Genomic DNA, 20,989 nt, shown 5'->3' with positions numbered 1-20,989 from the left:
TCTTCAAGCAACACAGGTCCTGTTTCAGGTCCACAACTCAGAACAGCAGCACACAGTGCCAGTTCTACAAACAGCAGCGGTTTGTTTTCTTTCTCTCAAAACAGCAACGTGATATTTTACATAAGAACATAAGACCATCTTTCTTTAATGTGGAGGGATGCTTTACCATGATCTAAGGAAAATAAGAGTGTTAAATAAAAACAACTAGAACATAAACAGTGAGCAGGTCAGGCTGGCTTAACTTGTCATCACAAGACCTGATAACAAAATGACCAGCCTGCTCTGAAAAGCCAAGTATAAAACTGTGGTGCTTAATTTACATAAAATGATACCACACTGCTAAACAGAAGAAAATACTGAACCACTACGAATAAAATCAACTTCCATTTTTTATTTATAGGATTTGTTAATAAATCTAAAATAAGAAAATATCGGAGCTTGCTTAACTAAAACAAGAAATGTTTGTGTTTTTTTTTATTTAAGGCATTTCAAATACACAATAACATGACAGAATGGTGAGTTGTAGCATTTATTCACTGTTGGGAATAACCAGTGTCTACTTGGTTAATGAACAGAAAACATAAACCACGACAAAGGTATATCAGGAAATAAAAACTAACAATACAGTGGAGTGGGTGTGAAAATAATGTTTTTTTTTCCAAAAGAAAAAACAGGACACAGTGTATGTAAGAGTAAAAATGGTTAATCTTTGCACATTGAAGAGCTTCTGTTATCTGTCCCTTGCATAGCTAATCCCACCTGAACCATTTTTCACAGGAGAAAAAATCTCCAATTTTTGTTCCTGCACTTTTAGCTGACAGAGACTCATCTTGACATGACTTTATAATAAACCATAAGCTTTCTGTATGAGGGAAATCAGGCGTGTTACCATTCACTGAATCTAGAGCACAAGAGTGCTGCTTTAAAATGCAGGATTACAGAGGCAACACACAGACAGTTCCAAAAAGGAAAGTACGAGACGTACACAATCTGTCAAAACACTTATTTCCCTACGGACTCCGTATGCAATCAAAGTTTACGGCTTTCAAAATACACCCGCCCCTCCCGCTACCTGACTATAAACTACCAGAACATCTGTCCTGCATACAAGTGCATCAGGCACATCGTCCACATCTCTCCTCACTGGCTCTCCTCCTCTCGGAGAAACTGGAACACAGATGAGAAGTCTTTTTTTGCATAGCCCCGTGCACACATCATCCTGTAGATCTGATGGGCGAGCGATCCCAGCGGGACAGCTGTTTTAGTGTTTGTAGCCGAGTTCTGTGCTAATCCCAGATCCTAAAAATAAAGTTTAAAAAGAGAAAGGTAATTGGTTTCAATGAGAAATTCACAACAGAAGTAGAAGATGCTGAGCTACATTTTTATGTGTAATCCTGAGCTCAGAAAACCCCCCCCCCATTAAAATCCCTCTCCAGAGTTCTAGCTCTCTTTGCCAAAACTGTGTCAAATACATATGCAGACTGAACTTTAGTGCCTCCTGACAGAACTGGAGATTAAAATAAAAAGGCTACCAATTAGCATTATGTTAAGGCCTTGTTTCTGCAAGTGTGCCATAATGTGCTGTATCTCACAATTCTTCACGAATTCACAGCATGTGAAGGAAAGTGATTGTTCAGTTTTATTTTCTGAAGCCAGCCCTGTCCTGGGAGCCCACACCAGCTGGTTTGTTCTTGCTAAACTCTTCACAGAACTTAACTCACAGGTCTCTGACTGGAACCGAGCTTTTCCATTCCCAAGCCAGGAATCGTACACTACTACTTACAATAACTTTCATCTATAAAACACAGTGATAAAGAAAGAAAAAGACAATAAATACACTAAAAAGTAAAAGAACAAAACAAGAACATACAGGAAAAATAGTACAAACACCCTGCTTCCTGATTGCCACTATAAAAAAGTCTGAAAGTCTTGCACCTTCTTCACATTTTATCTCATCATCTTATTGACGACTGTACTAGGGGATAGAGGGTAATTATCATAAACAAGCCATTTTACTTTGACGATTCAGGGCTCCGATAGTGTAAAAATCAGTAATTCTTGGGGATTTTCGAAACCTTGGGATTTTCACTCTTGGTTTATGAAATTTCACCTAGTGAAGTTTTCAAGGAATTAATTTCACTCAGAAATCAAGGAATGGAAGTACTCTGTCATGATCCTACTCAGTTCTTTTACTGTGGCCTCTTCTCTTCCCTTCAAGACATTTTCCCACTTAGAAACACACGATTCTTCAGAAGAATCATTTTTGATTTTTCTGTCCTCTTCTTTTCTGACATGAATTGATCTAAATACACTTAACATTGGACCTCTTGTATTTCAATGCCATTTATTGCAGTTTCCTTCAGAAGACCGGTATGAGCATGACTTTAGTTTTTCTGCGTGTCCATTTCCAGACCTGCCCCGGTGCTGACTTCATGCACACAGGTATGGAGTAGACAGTCCGACTAATAGAGAGCAACAGACAGAGGGGATGATGAGGCCGAAGCCGAGCAGGTGGCTCCCCAGATTGCCAGCAGATCAGGATGAAGAATGATGCTCCTGTAGCTCTGCCCACCTTTGCCATTAGTGTGGTCCCAAACCCTCCCTGGTAGCTGTTAGCAGAGGGCACCCCCTCCATCACTCCGGGAACAGGATTGTAAGCATCACTGGACCAGCAGCGGCCAGAGCTCATGTTCAGGATCTGCGCCAGCAGCTTGGGGTCGAGACCCAGCCTGTCAAAGGTCAAAGATGAACAGTGTCAGCATCTAAACGCAAAGGGCAGGGGTGACTTGATAGGCGGCTTCTGCTGTCCTCAGCCATCCTTCTTGCTTTAATAGCTGTCCCTGCAGATAATATAGTATTGATATTTATCAGGAACGTTCTTCATCATCAGACTCATTTACAGGGTACATCAATTTTTAAAGAAGGAGGTGACCAATAACCTCAGCAGCAAGGAGCAAGACCCTATCAACAGACTCCCCTCACCCAGACCCCCTGTCCTTGAAAGAAATAAATGCAGAATAATACGAAAGACAAACATCCAAACTCAGGGACCCGTGTCCAGGATAGCCCTTCTGTCGGCACAGGTTACTGTGATTCATAGTCTCCCTCTGAAATACACAGAGCAGGGCTCTGTTCATTCCTGGGTGGGCCAGAGGCTCTGCACCTCCTTCTGCTCACTGAACAGATGAGGACTGTAAAACCTCTGTACAAAAAATATGAATAGGAATATTCATGAATACTCCAATTATCACTGCTTACTGACAATGTAATATATATCAAATTAAACCGAACAAGAATAGAATGATGCTTTTCTCAACAAATACAAAGGCTGGTACCCAACTGTACTCCAAAAAGGGCAGAGCCTGCAGTATAGACAGTCAACTATGAACATTAAGGCGCGCACTGTGGTTACTGTGCTCACATAGCTGGATGCCCCATAATGTCTTCCTCTGGGGATTTGGGTGTGTGAAAGACGATCTACAGTATGTCAGACTGCACCGAGTCGTGTCAGGAATATATCTGTGAGAGAGCTGCACCCAGGTTGAAAGACGCACGGCCATTCACTGACGACTGCATCCCTTCCGGCAGAAAAAAGGCCGCAGTCTCATCAGAAATTCACGAGAAGGTCAGACATTGGGAGACCCAGAGTCACTGCACATACGCAAAGCAGTAAGATTCCAGACTGAGCAGCAGACGTTCCTTGCAGAGGCTCAGCACCCTCACATTTTTGCACCGCAACCTCTTGCGATGAGACTAAGAACCGTAAAACACAAACAAGCAGGCAGTATGGACAATTTCACTGTCTGTCTACAATCCCACTGCCTCCCTCAGCTGAGCTTTGCTGTCTGTGTGTGGTTTAAGGTTTATCAAGGGAGAGAGAGGTTCGCTCTTGTGGCAAGTTATCTTCGACGCTCCTGAGCAGAGCACACATCTGTCAGACGCACCGGTTTGGGCTAAACAGAATCACAAAAGAGTAAACAGCTCGACAATACAAAGATGTGCGCATTCCAGAGATATACATTCCCACCGATGTTTTAGAAAAGCAGTTTTTTTTCAGAAACACAAGGGTTAAAATCCACTAGACAGTCTCACTGCCTTCTTTTTCATTACAGAATAAACACCACCACATCAAGCAGCATTGAAACACAAATTGGCTCTTGCCACTTAGCTGTAAAGTATATTTTGTACTGAATATGACTATTAAATCATTATTGGTCTTTAAGGCCACTTAGTACGCCAAAGCTCCACCTGCCTTTAATTTTTTTATTGTTAATATGAGTTTTACAAGCTGTCTAAGCACTAATTTAAACACTGAGAACCAGCTCAGTGAGAGTATTTTTACAGACTGTTTTGGAAATCTGGGATAACTACACTGTTTTTTTTTTTAAAGTCTTGGTCATTATTGCCTTTCAGTTAATGTCTGTGGGCAATCTCTCTAAATTCAGAAGACAGTTAACGCGCCCCCCTCCAACCCCCAATACGCAGGAAGTTCTGTGACACATGCTCAGCACCTCCTCACCGCCATGTATCATAGTTCTGGTTCAGCTGTTGAAAAGGTTACTGCTTCTGATATAATAAAGCTTGTCCAAGCAGAGAAATCATTTGTTATATTGCAACGGTGGTGACATGAGTTGTTGTTCTTAAGTTTAACCATAAATCATTTCTTGTTATGAACTATAGTGGTTGTGATTTCAAGCGCAACCTAAATTTGGGACTGAAAAGACTCAGATTTTAGGCACTTCATTACAAAACACCTGCATAAAGCACAAGAATTAAAAACTGTAAGCAAGCTTCAAAGCTATGAAAAATACAGAAGCACAATGGAAATATTCAAATACTATATATGGAAGCATAAAACATAACTAAATATATCTAATAAACTAATTTGTTGTTATTTAAAGCCTCTCACTGTACTTGCCTATTTCCCAATTATTATAAAGGACCAATAAATGCCCTATGATTTGATGTGTTTTACATATAACCAGTTTCTCTAATAGCTTGCAGCAGGAGTTAATTTTAAGAACTGGGACTGCCTGCACTGCAATTACTATTTTTATTTTAAACTAACAAAAGCATACTCTCTTTCTCATACTTTCAGCATGCAGTACATTAAATTGTTAACAAGCAGGTTTTATTACGGAGTGTCCCTGTGTTTAATGTAACATATGCAAACAAGTGCTCAGTCAAGGAAAAAACAAAACCCTTTGGGGATTTCTCAGTTTTGAGCATGGTGCTTTAAACTTGGTGCTTGAGCCACACTTACAAATCTCTTTGGGAAAGCGCATGTTCTTGGAGGCTTTTTTTATACATCAAGTGCATCATTAAAAGACCAAGTTAGAAGAGTCTTTTGCATTTCATCTTTCAGAAGACTATTCCACTAGTGCATAAATAACTGACAGTTAGAATTGGACATGGTATTAAAATCAGTAAGTGAAGTCTTCTGTCTTCCTCTGGGCCTTGGCTTGTAATAGTCTGAAAGCAGATAGAATATAATTGTCATTCAGAAACAGTCTTTCCTAGAAAGTCATGCTTCACTGGAGAAGACTGAGTTTCCATTTGAAATCAACAAATTAATCCGAGACAGGTATCTGAAAGGGCAAGTTTAATAGGAAGCAGCTACTGGGCTCTCAACCATGATAAAATGTTATTGCTGTTTCCCTGTAAATTGGCTGAGAACATGTGATTCTTTCTGCATAAGAGACCCATTGCTATCTGAAAGATATACTGCTCTCGCTATCAAAATGATGACAGTCTTTGTCAATCCCCATAATAACTTGCCAATAGACATGCCTGGCTGTTCGTACAAACACTAAAATAACTTTAAATTCAGAAACTGAAGGAGTGCACACACATTTTCTGCCATTATCTCGCTTTAGCAACAAAAAGAAACCGTACACTGTAACAAAAGAACACATTCAATAATGCTGATAGGTCCATTAATTTTAATATTGTTTCCATGAAATCCTGATTACAATACAATTATTCGAATTTTGAATGGAATAATGATGTGCAATATTGATTTTCTTTTAGTTCATTTTTTTCAAGCACAAAACTCTGTTTATTGCTCAGGGTTTCATATTAACAGTTCCGAACAGCAACAGTTTTCCCGCAGCGTGACTCCTGGACAGAAGGAGATTTCTGTCACTGTGTTTTTGGTTGGTCTTCCCAGTTTCCACAGCTGGCACAGGCTACAGTACATGTATGTAGTACAAAGCTAATTTTTGCATTTCAGAACTGTAGATTTTTAGTGCAACAGATACAGTTTAATAAAAAAGCCAACAAAGCATTTAAAATATTAACTACAAATAAACAACAGGGGAGTTTATGAAGAAAATTCTAGGACAACATGATAGATGCTAGAGCTGCATAATAGATGCCATATTCTAACTCCCATGGTCCTGCCTATTATAAATTCTAGCTGTGCAGTTTGCCCAACTGGCCACTGTAAAACTCTCTATGAAGCTAATCCTCAGCATCTGGCTCACAGTAATTGTTGATATAAATTATGTCACTGAATACGGACTTGATTATGTACCGAAGCGTCTGCTGTAGAGAAACATTCACAGATTGGAAAGGTCAGCATTTAACTGGGTAAAGCCTTTACCACAAACCAGGTACACTGCACCTATATCTCGCTGTTACCTTTGAACCAAAGTCTTGCATTTGAAGCTCATGTTAGTAACATTATCAGTGTGTGTTTTTCATTTTCGATAGGATCTTTGTTCAACATTCCTCCTATCTTTCCGTGCCCACACCAGCCTGATGGAGACAAGGGAACGCCTGGTTCTGTCTTCTCCAGACCTCATTATCATACTGCAGCACTATGCACTTCCACAGAGTTTCCTTGCTTCATGTGTCACTGGTGATTCTGTGTGTGTTTAAGACACAATATATTCAGAACTCAGGTGCTCCGATCTTAACAAAAGCTAAAGCACATGACCCGTTTTGCTTCTTTGCACGGCTCCACACAGATTTCAGAAGAGAGCTTCAGAGTAAGTGTTTAACATTACCATGTACTGTAACTGAAGTCAAGGAGGTCTGTATCATAATGCACATTCTGTTTAGACCAGAGGTAATCAAAAGACAGTATGCATCAAATTTAGACCACTACACATCTTTGAAAGGACCACAAAATCTTATTCTACTATTTTAAACATCTCATTCTATCACAATGTAATCACAAAGAGATCTCAAGTACACTGATTAACTGAGCTATCATTGTTTTCGTCCATTTAAAAATATGTAAACCATTTTTAAAGAAAATATTTTCTATTGTACATTTAGGCTCCTTTAAACTCTTGGAAGCGAAGTCACATCTATGGCACTTTCGATTGTCAACCACACTACATTTAAACATGACAACAAAATCACAGAAATATGCACAGAATCATTCATGTAAAGACCAGCGTTCTTGTGATGAGTGGACCTCATGCCCTAACAGGCCTCTCTGTCCTCCACTCCACTCCACTCACTGTCCTCCAGTGCCGAGACAGCAGAGCATCTACCTGAGCCAGAAGAACAGGATTCCCGTCACAGCCTCAGTGCCAAATGAGGTCTACCACACTTACAGTCTCATTGTGCCACGACGTCTAAATGCACCATTGTGTACAGAGGCTGTGGCCGCTGATAAACGTGTGAACATCAAATAGCATAAGTGGTGTGGCAGTCTGCAACGATGCTACCATGCCATGTCATTGAAGCCGATACTCTGGTTTCTCCAGAATCAACTGGATCAACTGGATAGACCTTTCTATCAATTAGCTACTAACTACCAAATGGGCTAGATGGGCCAAAAGGCCTCCTCTCATTTGTCACTTCTCTTATGTTCTGAAGCATTAGTGCAGCAATGCACACATATTCTGAGACCAGATGCTCCTTGGAACTCCTTGGAAATATACGGCTTTTTTAATTACAAAGGCACTCAGATGCTTAGGCTAAGTGGGAGACCCACTTCCACTCACTACTGTTGCTCAGCTCCCACCCAGGTGAGCAAGACCAGGTGCACAGCAGCCATTACTCTCTCTGCACCGTTTCCATTTCTCCGTATTAATCTCTCTGCTTCACCGCTTGAATTGAGGGCATGCTTACGGAGGTCTGTGTAAGTCCAGACTGGAATTAGCCTTGAGCAGGCTAATGCACTGTCAATGGCAATGAAACCTATCAGTCTCGTCAGGCTAGAGTCAACACTGCGTCACAAACAGATGAAAACCCTTCTTCCAGGTGTCTGCCAATGGGGGTGACCTGTTAGTTCACAATGAAATTTGCTAGCTAGACAGAGAACAAGCCCTAAGACCATTACAGGAGGCTGGAGTTTATATGAAGGCAATGCTGTGTAAAGATCCAGGGAAAAAGAGCAGCTGGGCAGCTTGGTGGCAGGGAAAGTGGGACTGCGGCCTCACGGCTGGGGTCCTGGCTCTGATCCCAGAATGAGGAGATGTCTGGGTGGAGTCTGCACGTTCTGGCACAGTCGTGGGGGATTTCTCCGGGTGCTCCGGTGTCTTCCCACCTACCAAACGCATTCTGCACTGCAACGGCCTGGCGTCTGTGAACAGCTCAGTGAATGGAAGGATGGATGGAAGGATGAGGGGCATTATGGCCTTCCCAGGTGATTTGATTGGTCATTTAACTTATTCAAACTTCAAGCAACTCGAATGAAATCACAGTGCATTTGGCAGCATCATTTCATTTAAAAACAAACCCTCTCTTCAGAAGTGATTTGGAAACTAAGGAGTTTCTGCACTTTTCAACCCTGCGTGAACATTGCGTGATCTTTGGACAGACTTCTTCAAAACCTCCAACACAGCTGCTAAACGGAACCCCTCGTTTATAAGTGACTGTTCTGTTGTACAAACAAAAATCACTTAGTGTGATAAAACAAGAGCATCTTTACCAACTACTGAAGAAGTTCAGATGGTTCAGATGCTAAAGATGTGAAACATTAAAACTGCATCTAAAACTTGAAGGAGAATCTCCCCTTGCTTTGGCTGGACATACTGTACTCAAGGCCATTGCCAAGCTTAGGGTCTCTCACTGTTGCCATTGGTAATGAGTATTGTAAGTCCTCATGATTCATGTTAACTTCATGTTCTGCAGGATTAAATTAAATTTCTTGTAGTAAAATACAGGTTTAACAAGCACGTCTTCAGAAATGACTCATGATGCTTTTGATTAAACTGTGTGCGTACTTACTATAGGAAAAACTTCAAAAGCTAAAAAAATACATTTTTAGGATTATTTACTTTCAAAGTCTGATATTAACTTAAAAAAGGACACAAAAACCTGGAAAATATAATTCTGTTCTAGTTGACATTTCTAATATCTAGTTGACATTTTATACTTTTTCCAAGTCTCTTATGTAATTTATTCCGGTGCATCTTTTTGAAACAGAACAAAGGGAATGTAAGGGGTACGTTTGTTGGACAATGTACTTGTGGTGACAAAACGTTCCTCTAGAATCTGGACCTTGAATACACAGTACCTTGACGAGGAAATAACTGGAAACTCATGCTTCAGATCAATGGGAGGAAACAAGCTGCAATTGTACGAAACGCAACACAATAACTAAAGCTGAACTAAAGAAATAGCACTCAAGTTAGGATTTGTAGAGGAATCACTAAATAAAAACAAAAAGGCAGCACAATTACACACAATGATGCTGCTCTCATCAACAAAGTCCACTGAATGATTCTGAGTATTGCTGTTCATCACAGAAAAGGAATCCACACCATATTGTAATCAACAGCCTTATTTTCATACAGAGATAAACTGCAAACTTCACAGCTCTACGGTCATAAACAATTTTTGTTCCAAGTTCTAGGGCATTTCTAATTTAATTGTGAACTGTATACTTAATCACATTCTTAATCTACAATCTGATATGCTGTAATTGCTCAGTTTATTAAGGCAGCTATATTTACATGTGGAGAATAAAAAAGAAAACCTACACGTATCCTCTCATCCACCTGTCTTGAACACTGTGAAAATCTGTTGCAGTGAAAACATAGTGAAATATGAATCTCAGCAAGACTCCCTAATGCAACCATATTTCACTGAGAATTTACTGCTGGGGAATTTATGTTTGCTGATGCCAATTTTCTTCCAAACTTATAAAGCCCAATAAATCAGTAGGTGCCTTCCACACTCTATAATGTAGCAGAGCTCTGAAATGGAGAAGATTAGGAACTCAAGCAGAGAAAAAAAGCAGGGTGCAGATTAGACTTTAGCCTTTTTAAATTCCTCATAATGCTTACAAGAGCAAAGATGTAAAGCAGTGTATGACAATATACAGCAGCACATTCAAGACACGGTGTGCCGTATGGGAAGCCCTTTCCAAATGACCTGTTAAGGGGCCTTGAAATGATTACATATGAAGGTCAAGCAAATGTTATTTTAAACGACCTGTGTGAACTATAATGACGGTTGTCTTCTGTTGAGTCTGAGTGCATAATTACGGTATGAAATGCTGCATTGCTAAAACCTGAAAGCTAATGTGGTTAGAGATCCAGGAAACCAGGGAAGCCAATTAAAAGCTTGTATTCTAGTTCATAAATAGCTCCTGTTCTCAAAACAATGAAAATGCTCAATAGCCAATAGTGATCTCAAAGACCTTAAATCTTTACTGTGCTGATGAAGAAGACAGCTATTACTGCTTAAGGTTTTCAGGAGCAAGTAAAGAAAATCCTCTGAAGTGACGTAATAACATAGGAATCAAAGGAACAACACCTGAAGAAGGCTGAAGAACCACACCTGAAGAAGGCTCCACGGCCGAAACGTTGTGTTCTCTTTCTTCTTTTTTTCCAGCATGGAATAAACCTATTACTTGTTCCTTTGCAGCCTACGCATGCTGACGCAGCTACCCACCATAACATAGGAATGTTATTCAGGATTCTTGAGTTTTTAAGAAGTTAGAAGTTGACTGATCCCAGATCTCATCCAGGTGCTTCTTGTAAGAATATCAGGATATCAGCTTCTGCAACAAGGCTGGGTTGCTTGTGGCAGACTTCCACCACCCTTTGCACAAAGAAGTGCCTCCAGTTCTCAGTTTTAAAAGCACTTCCACATAGTTTCTACTGGTGCTCTCTGGTTCACATTTCAGTGTTTACTCTGCACTCAGCACCATATCACTTCAACTAATATGACCAAAAACAACTTCAATAAACATGTTATTTAAACCAAATGTTTGATGACAATTTAGACACTTGCAAATCTGTGTTACACTGAAAACCCATGGCCTGCACTGGGCGATTGACCACTGTCCATACTTGCATCATGTGTAACTCCACAAGAAGCATTTAATTAAACACTAAAGACAAAAAGAAGCAATTTAGGCTCAGATTTTTTTCAATAAACTATGCTTTGGGAAAACAATTAAAATCTCATGTCAGAGTCTGACTGACAGAAACAATCCCATCTGGTCCATAAAATTGCTGTGGCAGGTAAAAGTCAAAAATACCCCTGACAGCCAGCAACACACTTTCTGGGAAGACAGCCAGCACTCAGAAGACAGGGGCTCACAGGCAGGTCTGCACAGAAGAAAGAGAGGAGATAAAAGAGAAAACCTGAAGACGTATCTGCTGGCCACAGCAATGAATTTGCCAAACTTGTACAGCCTTTCCTTGCTGAAAACCTTTGAGATGTGGCTCTAACTGGTGTAAATTCTGATCCCCAAGCAATTAATAATTGCTAGATCATGCATGCTAGAAAAGAGAACAGGAGCTTTAGACTGTTTTAATTTAGTCTTAATGAGACTAAATGAGCAACAAAGGTGGTCTAATTCATATAACTACAAGACCAAGTCTAGCCCTTGTGGGCTTTAGTCCTGCAAGTGATTAGGGATGTCTGGCAATTCATTAAGATCTGAGGAAATCTGTTAATTTTGTGTGTTAAGAAAATAATTAAAGAATACAATTAGATTCTAAAATCTGAAATATGTGCCTGACAACACATGACACAGACTTGATTTTAAAAACACCTCTAAATGTGTTGTGCTCAGTCAATAATTTATAAGAAAATCACATTCTTGTGATGCAATGGCATCCTTGGCTAATGTGTGGAATATGAAATGATTTTAGTGAGTGATGTTTCTGTTTCACCTTGAACAGATTATTGCATGAGCTTGCATACACACCTCACTGACACCATCCATGGTGTTGAAAATATGTTGGTATGTCATATGGGCAATCTTAGACTAGCATTATAGAAATCTGAATTGGTTTCAAGAATTTCACAGGCTGGACTGAGGTCAACAGTGCCCTGCCGCCACACGAGTTTTACAAGAGTTGCGAGTCTTGTGAACGACGGATTCTGCTTCAGATTTCTCAAAACCTAACCCTCATACATCTCAAACCATCCATAGGAAAAACAGTTCAGCTTCGGTCTTGTCATTAACTTTCCAAGTGGTTAAATATAACTAAACATAACAGCTAGAGCCTGCATGTTGTGAGAGTGAACTGGCTGAACCCAACAGCAGTGGGGAAAACACTTTTTTCAAAAACAAGAACGCGTCAGTTTATACACAAGATCTATTGCTAAAGGGTTTCTCATTCACTAGTGAGAAAAAAGTGCAAAATTGGGCCCCAATTGGAAGATGATAAAAGTGGTTGTTAGGGGGTTACACAGCAACCTCTGGGAAGACCATACAAACCAAGAGTCTAGAAACCTGTGACAGAAGATGTGACAAGCAACTGTACAGTTAAGAATGGAAATTTCACCTGTCAAGCAAAATTTCCTCCCAAAAAACTGTAAGTGGAAAATAACTAAATAAATTCAACCAAGAGCCAGTGACCACAAGAAGCTGAATATGAAGGAATGACCAACAGCAAAGAACAGATAAATGAAGCCAGGCCAAGCAATCCATAAAAGTATTCTTTCTGGAGTGAAGATACACAAGCAGATAGGAGACTAGACAGCTGTGAAGTCAAAAATGGGAAGCAAGCCTTTTTATTATGCTGTTAATGTCCTCAAGATCCATTTTTAAAATGTAACAGGATGAAAGAAACTTCTGCATTTACTGCAATATTTTACAGTAAAGCCTTTCAGTAGAAGGAAAAAAGGTGAATATATTTTCAGCTGCAAATGATTTGATCAGCTTCAGTCCAAAACTCAGAAAGAACTATCTTTCGATAAATGTATCTGAGAATAGGTTACGCAATTCCAGACCAAACATCAAATTGCTCATAATTTACTTTCTCCACAGAGGTACTTTATTGGTGGGAGGTTTGACCTATGTAACTAAGAGACCTCTGATTTGCCTCCTTGAACATAATCTATACATTTACAATGTTAATGGCTTAGATAATACCAAGGTTTTGATTTGGTTCAATTCTGCGCTCAATTTAAAAATGTAAATGATATCGATAAACTAGTTGGGAAAGCTGCCAAGCAAATTCCTCTTCTATCTCAATTACAGCCTGACAGCTTAAGAGGTCAGTGTGGCCTTAACATCTGAGACACGCTAAAGCAACACAACAACCATTTCCTTCATGGTAGTTAAACACAAATGACCCTCTGCTATAGTGCTTCCAGTACAGACCTATCACAGGCGTAGAGCAAAGGAAACAAGGGCAGGCATTTGTTCCACATTTCTTACTTATTAATGAAAATACTGAGGTTTCTATAAGCAATGGTAAAAAAACTGCACCGTACACTATATGACAGTCAACTGGTTCACTAGGATAGTTTTTCTTACAGAGGGGGGTCTGATGGGTCTGAGGTAGCAAGGATTGGATTTGACAGTCCAATCTGTGAGGGATGAAGTAACATCTGAGAAGCACAGGTTTGTAATAGTATAACTGAATAGTGATATTTATATAATATCATAAAATAACTGAATAGTGTCCTGGGACATTTGAAATCTGGAGCTTTTTGTGTGATCAAAACACAGAAGGGGAAAAAACAAAAAAGTAAATCAAGTAAAAGAAAACAAATACTTTCCAAAGTCTTAACAAGGTTAATCCCAAAAGATTAATTGTCTTGGCTAAAAATTGTATAACTCAAAAAAATATTTGACTTCCTTATGACTTCTATTTTATATTCAGTTTAGAAAAAATATCATTTTACAGTCACATTTTTCCCCAAACAAACAAATCATTGTGGATTTTGTTAATGCACAATAATAAATACATAAAATAGTCATCCCGCTTGAAAAAGTAAGATTTAAAGATCCCACCTGATTCCAAGGTTCATGGTCTCAGCTGTCCCGATCATACCAATAGCCAGCAACATATTGTTACAGATCTTGGCCGCCTGAAATGATAAAGAGGAGCTGTGTGCTCTCCCTGGTACCACACCAGCAGTTCACGAAGTCTCATGCTACAATCCCTGGCTGCTTGGCTAACAGGTAAGTACTCACCACATTAAAAAAGTACATATTTCTACACGGACTCTGTGTGCATTGCTATGCATTTCAAACCCCACTATATCAGAAAACGTTCCTGAAGCCCAAAAAGGCCTTTCTAGAAACAAGCCATGCAGAGTGTTAGAGAGAGGAAGATGGAGACTGGAGGGTTTTTTTTAATAAAAAATTAATTTCTCGATCAGAAGCACGTTCAAGGCTCTAAGCTGCAGCCCTGTAGGCTGTGGCACCTACCTGCCCAGTGCCCACTGCGCCACAGTAAACCACATTGGCGCCCATGCAGGTCAACAGCTCTTTCGCTGCATTGAACTCCTCTTCGGCTCCACCGACCATGAAAGTGAGTTTTCCCGAACTCGCAGCTCCAACACCTACAAAACAAAGCCAAGCTCTACTGTCAGTACTGCACACATCCACAACCTCATGGGAATCTAGGCTCTTTTCACTTCCCACAGAAGATCACCTCTCGCAGTTTCTCTTATTCCTTATTTAATTTGACATGAATAATGCACGTTTTTTAGATTGTCCACATGTCAGAAGCACCAGTATCCCTCAGTGAGCTCTTACCACATCTGAAGCGCCTTTGTGTTAGGGGCATATAAATACAGTAGGATGGACAATTAAAATCGCATGCAGACAACTTAGCTTTTTGATTCACATTTTATGATTGGTATTCAACCTATTATGCTTTACATACTGCAAATAAACTGAAGGTAAACACAGGAGAACTGCAACTTTCTGTTTGCTTAATGATGCTTTATTATCTTAGACAAACTATATTGAAGCCATTTTTGTTTCATCACTCAAATCTTAAGTCTGCCGATCAGATTAATCCTGTTATACGACCTCTTTAAATTAAGTAGACAAATCTGAGTTAAAGCTTACAAACAGAATCTACTACTATCCATCATAGGTCAATAGCTTTGTGTCTAGATTAGAGGCTGCTAAATAGCTTCAGAGAGTCATCTATTAGAACAGAATTAATGCTGACAGTGGTTCTCAGCTGGTTAATCTTCTGACAGCTGCACTTTCTCACTTGTTCAAACACTTATGTTTCAAGTAGAAATAAATTGGCTTAGCAAAACAGGATTTAAAAAAAACTGCCGATTAATCTCTTTAAAGCGTGGCCTGATAAAAACTAATTTACTCTGGTTTTGTTTCAGGTGTTATTTTACATTCTGATGCTTTTGATACAGTTTCCCCAACAGCACTGGCCTGTGCTAAGGGAGGAAAAAAAGAACCAACAGAAAAAAAAGCTTATTGGTGCTCCTCTGCAGGCCTGAGTGTGTCACTGCCTGTTCAGCTGTACACTACTGGGTACACTAAAAGGGCTACTGTGCCCTTTTCATATCGCATATAGTGCTGTAGTCAATGGTGATCTCTCAGTCCCTCCACTACCCCTCGTCTTTTGTTCATAAGAGGTTATCTGACACAAATTTATAACGAGCAACAGGGTAACAGGCTAGAATCTGTCTTTTCAAAGCACGGTCTGCGTTACATTTAGCAGAATCTAAAAGGCTCGGGGCAAAGTCCTTTAAAATGAGCCTTATTCCTTTAAATTATTTAAGAAACAGAAAATGCATTTGTAGTAATGAATAGTTCATCTTAGACACCTTTCAGTAATCTGACTTACTGCAAGACCTTTGGTCGCTCGGCAGGCAGAAGAGGCAGTTCCTACTGAGAAGAAGCCTCCTGCACACAAACACACATTTCCTGCAGCACACAGGGGCTCCGTAAGAGCAGGTCAGTGCTCTGTCCCGCTTGCTCATCCTCACTGCCAGAAAGAAGCTTCTCTTTCTGCTCAACCATAGGAAAACTAACTTTGCAAACCCAAAAGGTAACAGGATATTAAAAATGATCTCCTATTAGACATTGTGTCTTTACACACAGACTATCTACTTAGGAGTGAAGGGGAAAAGAAAATGTGGCACTATGAGGCCTCTTCTGGAACAACCGATTGTTTCCTGGTATCTGCTTTAGTGCAGAGCTGCTATTCGTCTTGATATTTACTGGTGACCTGAAATAATAATCTTGACTGAACATGCTGAACTTGTCTCCCATACCACACAGCCTCCAAAACTGTGGGTACAGCGGGCTTTTTCTTGGACACGTTGATGCTTTTTGCTTCACTGACTGCAACATATTCCATCTGTTAATGTTGATGCAAGGAACAGATCTTCTGCATTTTTATCATCAATGGCGCTGTTTCTTCAAACAACGGTCAGAAGAGTCTGCAGTGAATTCTGTCAGACACACATTCAGTTTCAATACAATGAAGGTCAATGAAGTGATGAAAATATCTACATCAGAGAAGGCTTCCCTTGCTACTTACGTGAACTTGCTTTTCACAGTATCACTTACAACATAAGAGGTTATCTAGTGGAATAAAATCTGAATTTGTGCCACAAAAAAACAACACAATACATCCCCTCAAATAATTTATTTTTCTTTCCAATGTAAATCAGCACCTCCTTATTACAGCACGGATTAATTCTGCGGCAGCCGCATCCTGGAGAAAAAATGATCAAAGGCTGGTGAGGAGTATACACAAAAAATCATTTTTCCCCCCTTTCATACAACAAAAAGAAACGTGTCCCTCTGTGATACTCGGTAAATCAGTTAATTTGCTTTAGAAGACGTTAAATGTTTTAACCACTCTGGCATGGAGAAGGAGAGAGAGAAGAGGGCCGGTGGGAGCGGGGTGCAGGGAGAGCGTGTTTAAAATGCAATTGTTCTAATCATTTTCTACAGATGCAGCCTCACAAGGGGCGGCTGTCACAGGCACCATTTACAACTGGTGATGGTGTCTCTATTGTTTACCGGTGACACTCGCTAAAAAGGCGACAGCTGGGACTGAAAGCTGCTACCAAAACGAACAATATAATCCTGAGAAAGTAATCAACAAACTTAAGGGTGTTAATTAACTTTACACTTTATCATGTTCAATTAGGTGTCTTTTCGGGAAGAGATTGCCGTGCACAATCAGTTTAGGAGCGTGCCATGTTTTATTTGTAAGCGAGCACTGTTGCCACTCCGCGGCCGGTGTCAGATGGTCTCTGGGGTCCTGGTGACACAGATATATGGCTGGGAACATGCCTTGTTAGGCTGCGGCTGGTTTAAAATAAACTGGGGCGGAACCTGTTTTTTTAATCTCATTTGATATGGCCAGCCTTTAATGCATCATTGAATTAGCTCCCTGAAAAATTCTCTTTCATTATACTTCAGTGTCCAAAATTCATGAGCCAACATTCAGGAGCTACAAATATTAATGAACTGGACAATTCCTGATGTGTAAAAAGCAAGCAGGATTTTTGTTCTTTGCTAACAAGCCTGTCTTCTCTTCTTCTTAAGGCTATTCTCTTCTCATTTTGTACAGCTTATCTTCTAAAGCTTGAATCCTGCTTAAACATAATATCAATTGGTCCCAAAAGAATTCTTCTCAGCATTAAAATCCTACAAGCCAATTCACAAAACCCTGCTGAGTGCCTGTTTTAAGTCAAATCACGTTTGATATTTTCAGAACATTTTTTGCAAAATATAAAAAAAAACAAATCCAAGTTGTATACCACTAATACATTACATATAGTTAACTTCAAATGCCACCTGAAACCTGAAATTAAAACCACAGTTTCCTACGGATGCCAGAGTTTAATTTTAAATAAAGACAATAATAACTATATCCATATACACCAAGAGCATTTTGTTAATTTTCTTTCATATTAAAAAGAAATGATTAGTGATTTTCATGCACTGGCAAACATTTCAATATTGCACCTCTCCTTCTTAGATTAAATTAAAAAGCGAAACTTCTAACTTTCTATGGACAATTAACTCATCACTCTGACTCGCTGCGCTGGATACAAATACTGAATCCTGCAACTAGATACTAATTTCTGCAATGAAAATCCTGCCAATAACTGCAGTTGCAAGGAGCATAAAACTTCTTTGTAATGAAGAAGTTGTTAATTCTGAAGGGCTAATAATGTGCTGTGTTAAATATTAAAGGCAGGAATTAAAGGCTGCATTTAAAACAGCTGAAACCACAATAACCAGCCATAGGAGAAACATTAGTTTTCAGCCAGAGATCTGCAGGGAGCGCAGAGGCGGTCGATAGATCTTTAAATTGGTTGCAGTAGCTGCTCCACGGTGCTGGGCTGGCAGCTGCTGTATTTGTGGCCCCGGTTCATTATTTACCCATAATGACCATCAAGCACCAGTCAAAGTCGGATCACAACAACTGTCAGCAGCTCTTTTAATTAGCCTCGTTTGAATTCAGATAAATATCACAATGGCTCAGCTTCTGCTGAGAGTGCAGTGCGGAGCTGTGAGGCGGATGGCAGCGCGCACACTGCCTGGCAATATGTTTACCAATATTGCACAGCAGTCCTTCCACAGGGCACGCGGATAATAAAAACACCATCCAGACTGTTCTGTGCCTTCCACTATGCTGCCCGAAACAAATATTTTTTGTTAATCGAAAGGAACATTTTAATATTATTTGCCTTACATAAATGACGGCTTTGCTTTGGTCTATAAATTTCTCTAAAAACACGTAGGAGATTAATCCCCTTTAAAGATAAACTGCAGTACTCTTGTATGAATTTTGTCAAAATGGTTCACTGCCGAAAGCAGAAAAACTGTGAGCTTAGTTTGTTTGACAAGGACTAGAAACAAGTCTCTAGCTCTTTCAACACACACTTTTTGCACACATCTAGGTAACAGTACACAACATAAAACACGACAATAAGTATTAAGAGTGAACTCTGGACTCTGTCCAAATGTTAAATGGATGCAATTAATTAAATAAGGTGTTAAGAATCAACATTTGATTACAAACACGAGAAGCAAAATAATAAAAACAAACTAACCTTCCTGACCAAATCAGAAGGCTAAGGGGGGAAAGAAAAAAAGTTTAATCACCCATAATCAGTAATTATGATTTTGTAAAGGAGCTTTCAATAACGAACTGCTCTAATGATGGAGGACCCACATCTACAGAAATATAATAGCACATTAGCATAAATGAGTATGCAAAGAATATAAAAAATGTTGCGACGGCTCTGCTGTCATTGACTGATTAAGCAGGAATTCATAATTAGGCAGAGCTGCAGTGCAATTCATTGGTCTTGCTGACAGTTCTGGTTCATTAGGAGCCCATTACAGAACAGTGACCTCTAGTGGTCCTCGGCTCTCTGTTCAGCAGGCCTGAGCAGGCAAGTGGCTTCACAGCAGCACAGACTGGGGACAGACCCAGGCCCAGTCCCTTCACTGGAGGGCTGGTAGAACCGCTGCTTCCCAGGGATGAGTACGAGCCTGAAGGCCATTTTAAAAACAAGGGAGAGACTCTAACGCCCCTGCGGTACAATACGGCTACTGAGCTGTACGATACCATGGTATCGAAGGCAGATGGTGAAAGGCTCATTCCTATTGTCCTGTTGCATGACAAAACAATCAGCCTCTGACAGAAGATAATGGCATGTGTAATAAATAGGGGGAGGGTGGAAGATAAAGTATCTGAAGCATGAGCAAAAAAGCTAACTGCGTCTATTTGAATTAATATCAAAGGGCTGGTGTGCACAAAGCTGTAGTGTTTGCCTCAGGAGTGTAGCTGCACTACCGCTGCAGCAGCCTGGAGTACAGCCTCACAGAAAGCCCACACCAGGGCAGCAGTGCAGAAGAACACAGTGCAAAACAAAGGCCCCACAGAGCCGTAAAGGCAAGAATCACTATTAAATTTAACACAGAAAGAAAAATACCGCAATTCAGAGCTACACATACTCCAGAAACAGTGTGAATTTTGGGCAGATAGGAGACTGCAGCACTAGATAGCTTGCCTGTACAAACAACAGTTATATAACGTGCAAGAAATGACTGACACAAACCACTTTCCATGTCACCTTCATACAGAAGTGACAAGTAAGTCAGGTTGTTCCTGCTGTCAGTCGCAGAGTTCTGGAGAGCAACACTCTGCTTTCTGTCACAACAGGCAGCAGCGGTCTGGCTGTCTGGAAACCCAACGATTCCAATCACCTGAGGACCGGAGGCCATCAGGGACGGAAAAGTGCGACTATCACTATTTGATTGCTCAACTGATAAAACATCTCTAAGCCCCAGGAAATATTTCCTAACTCTCCACACCAGTTTGTTGTGTGTAAGTATTATCTCCACCCCCAAATCCCTGCTGGCAACTGCCTGGCTGAAGGAGGGCAACCAAAAGATAACTAGGACACTTTTTCTGAAGCAAGGGATCAAATCCCGCAATGCAGACGTGTTGCTCTATTGCAATGTTGCGATTCCTGTCTTTGCTATGTTGCATGTTCCTTAGTTTGCACAGTTAGTGCCAGAGGCCAAACATTTCCATCTGTGCGTCAGAGAAGTGAAGAATTAGTCAGTGTCTGCTGAAACACTGATGCAACAGACTAGGATAGGAGTGGCTATAGTGGCTGGTCTAAAAGAACCATTCAGACCAGAACCAAATACACTAACAGCACAAATGAAATACTCTGTGTAACATTGCTGCTTTCCTGTTAGCCTCAAAGTGGCTTCACATTTCCGTGGAATATTAATGACTTATTAACATTTCAAACAGTAGATCTGCCATTTGACAACTTTCTGTTTGCGCCCCCAGGCCTCTTGAAA

At 40.2% G+C, this 20,989-nt stretch overlaps 1 protein-coding gene across 1 annotated transcript in view; it reads right to left on the bottom strand.

Moving 5' to 3' along the window:
* Window positions 1–442: 442 nt before the first annotated feature.
* Window positions 443–20,989, bottom strand: part of LOC148650773 (3-hydroxyisobutyrate dehydrogenase, mitochondrial-like) — a 43,244-nt gene continuing 22,697 nt past the window's right edge. Inside the window, exons 5-8 of the mRNA XM_088600303.1 lie at window positions 14,588–14,721; window positions 14,168–14,244; window positions 2,573–2,729; window positions 443–1,299 (exon numbers count right to left, since the gene is read on the bottom strand). Of these exons, the coding sequence (XP_088456429.1) occupies window positions 1,141–1,299; window positions 2,573–2,729; window positions 14,168–14,244; window positions 14,588–14,721 (527 nt within the window). The 3' untranslated portion in view covers window positions 443–1,140. The remainder of the gene's footprint in view (window positions 1,300–2,572; window positions 2,730–14,167; window positions 14,245–14,587; window positions 14,722–20,989) is intronic.

The sequence above is a fragment of the Lepisosteus platostomus genome, chromosome 12 (genome assembly GCF_059453375.1).
Source record: "Lepisosteus platostomus isolate fLepPlt1 chromosome 12, fLepPlt1.hap1, whole genome shotgun sequence".
Taxonomy (NCBI): domain Eukaryota; kingdom Metazoa; phylum Chordata; class Actinopteri; order Semionotiformes; family Lepisosteidae; genus Lepisosteus; species Lepisosteus platostomus.
Note: the sequence above shows the minus strand (reverse complement) of the source record. Positions and strands in the feature narration are given on the sequence as shown.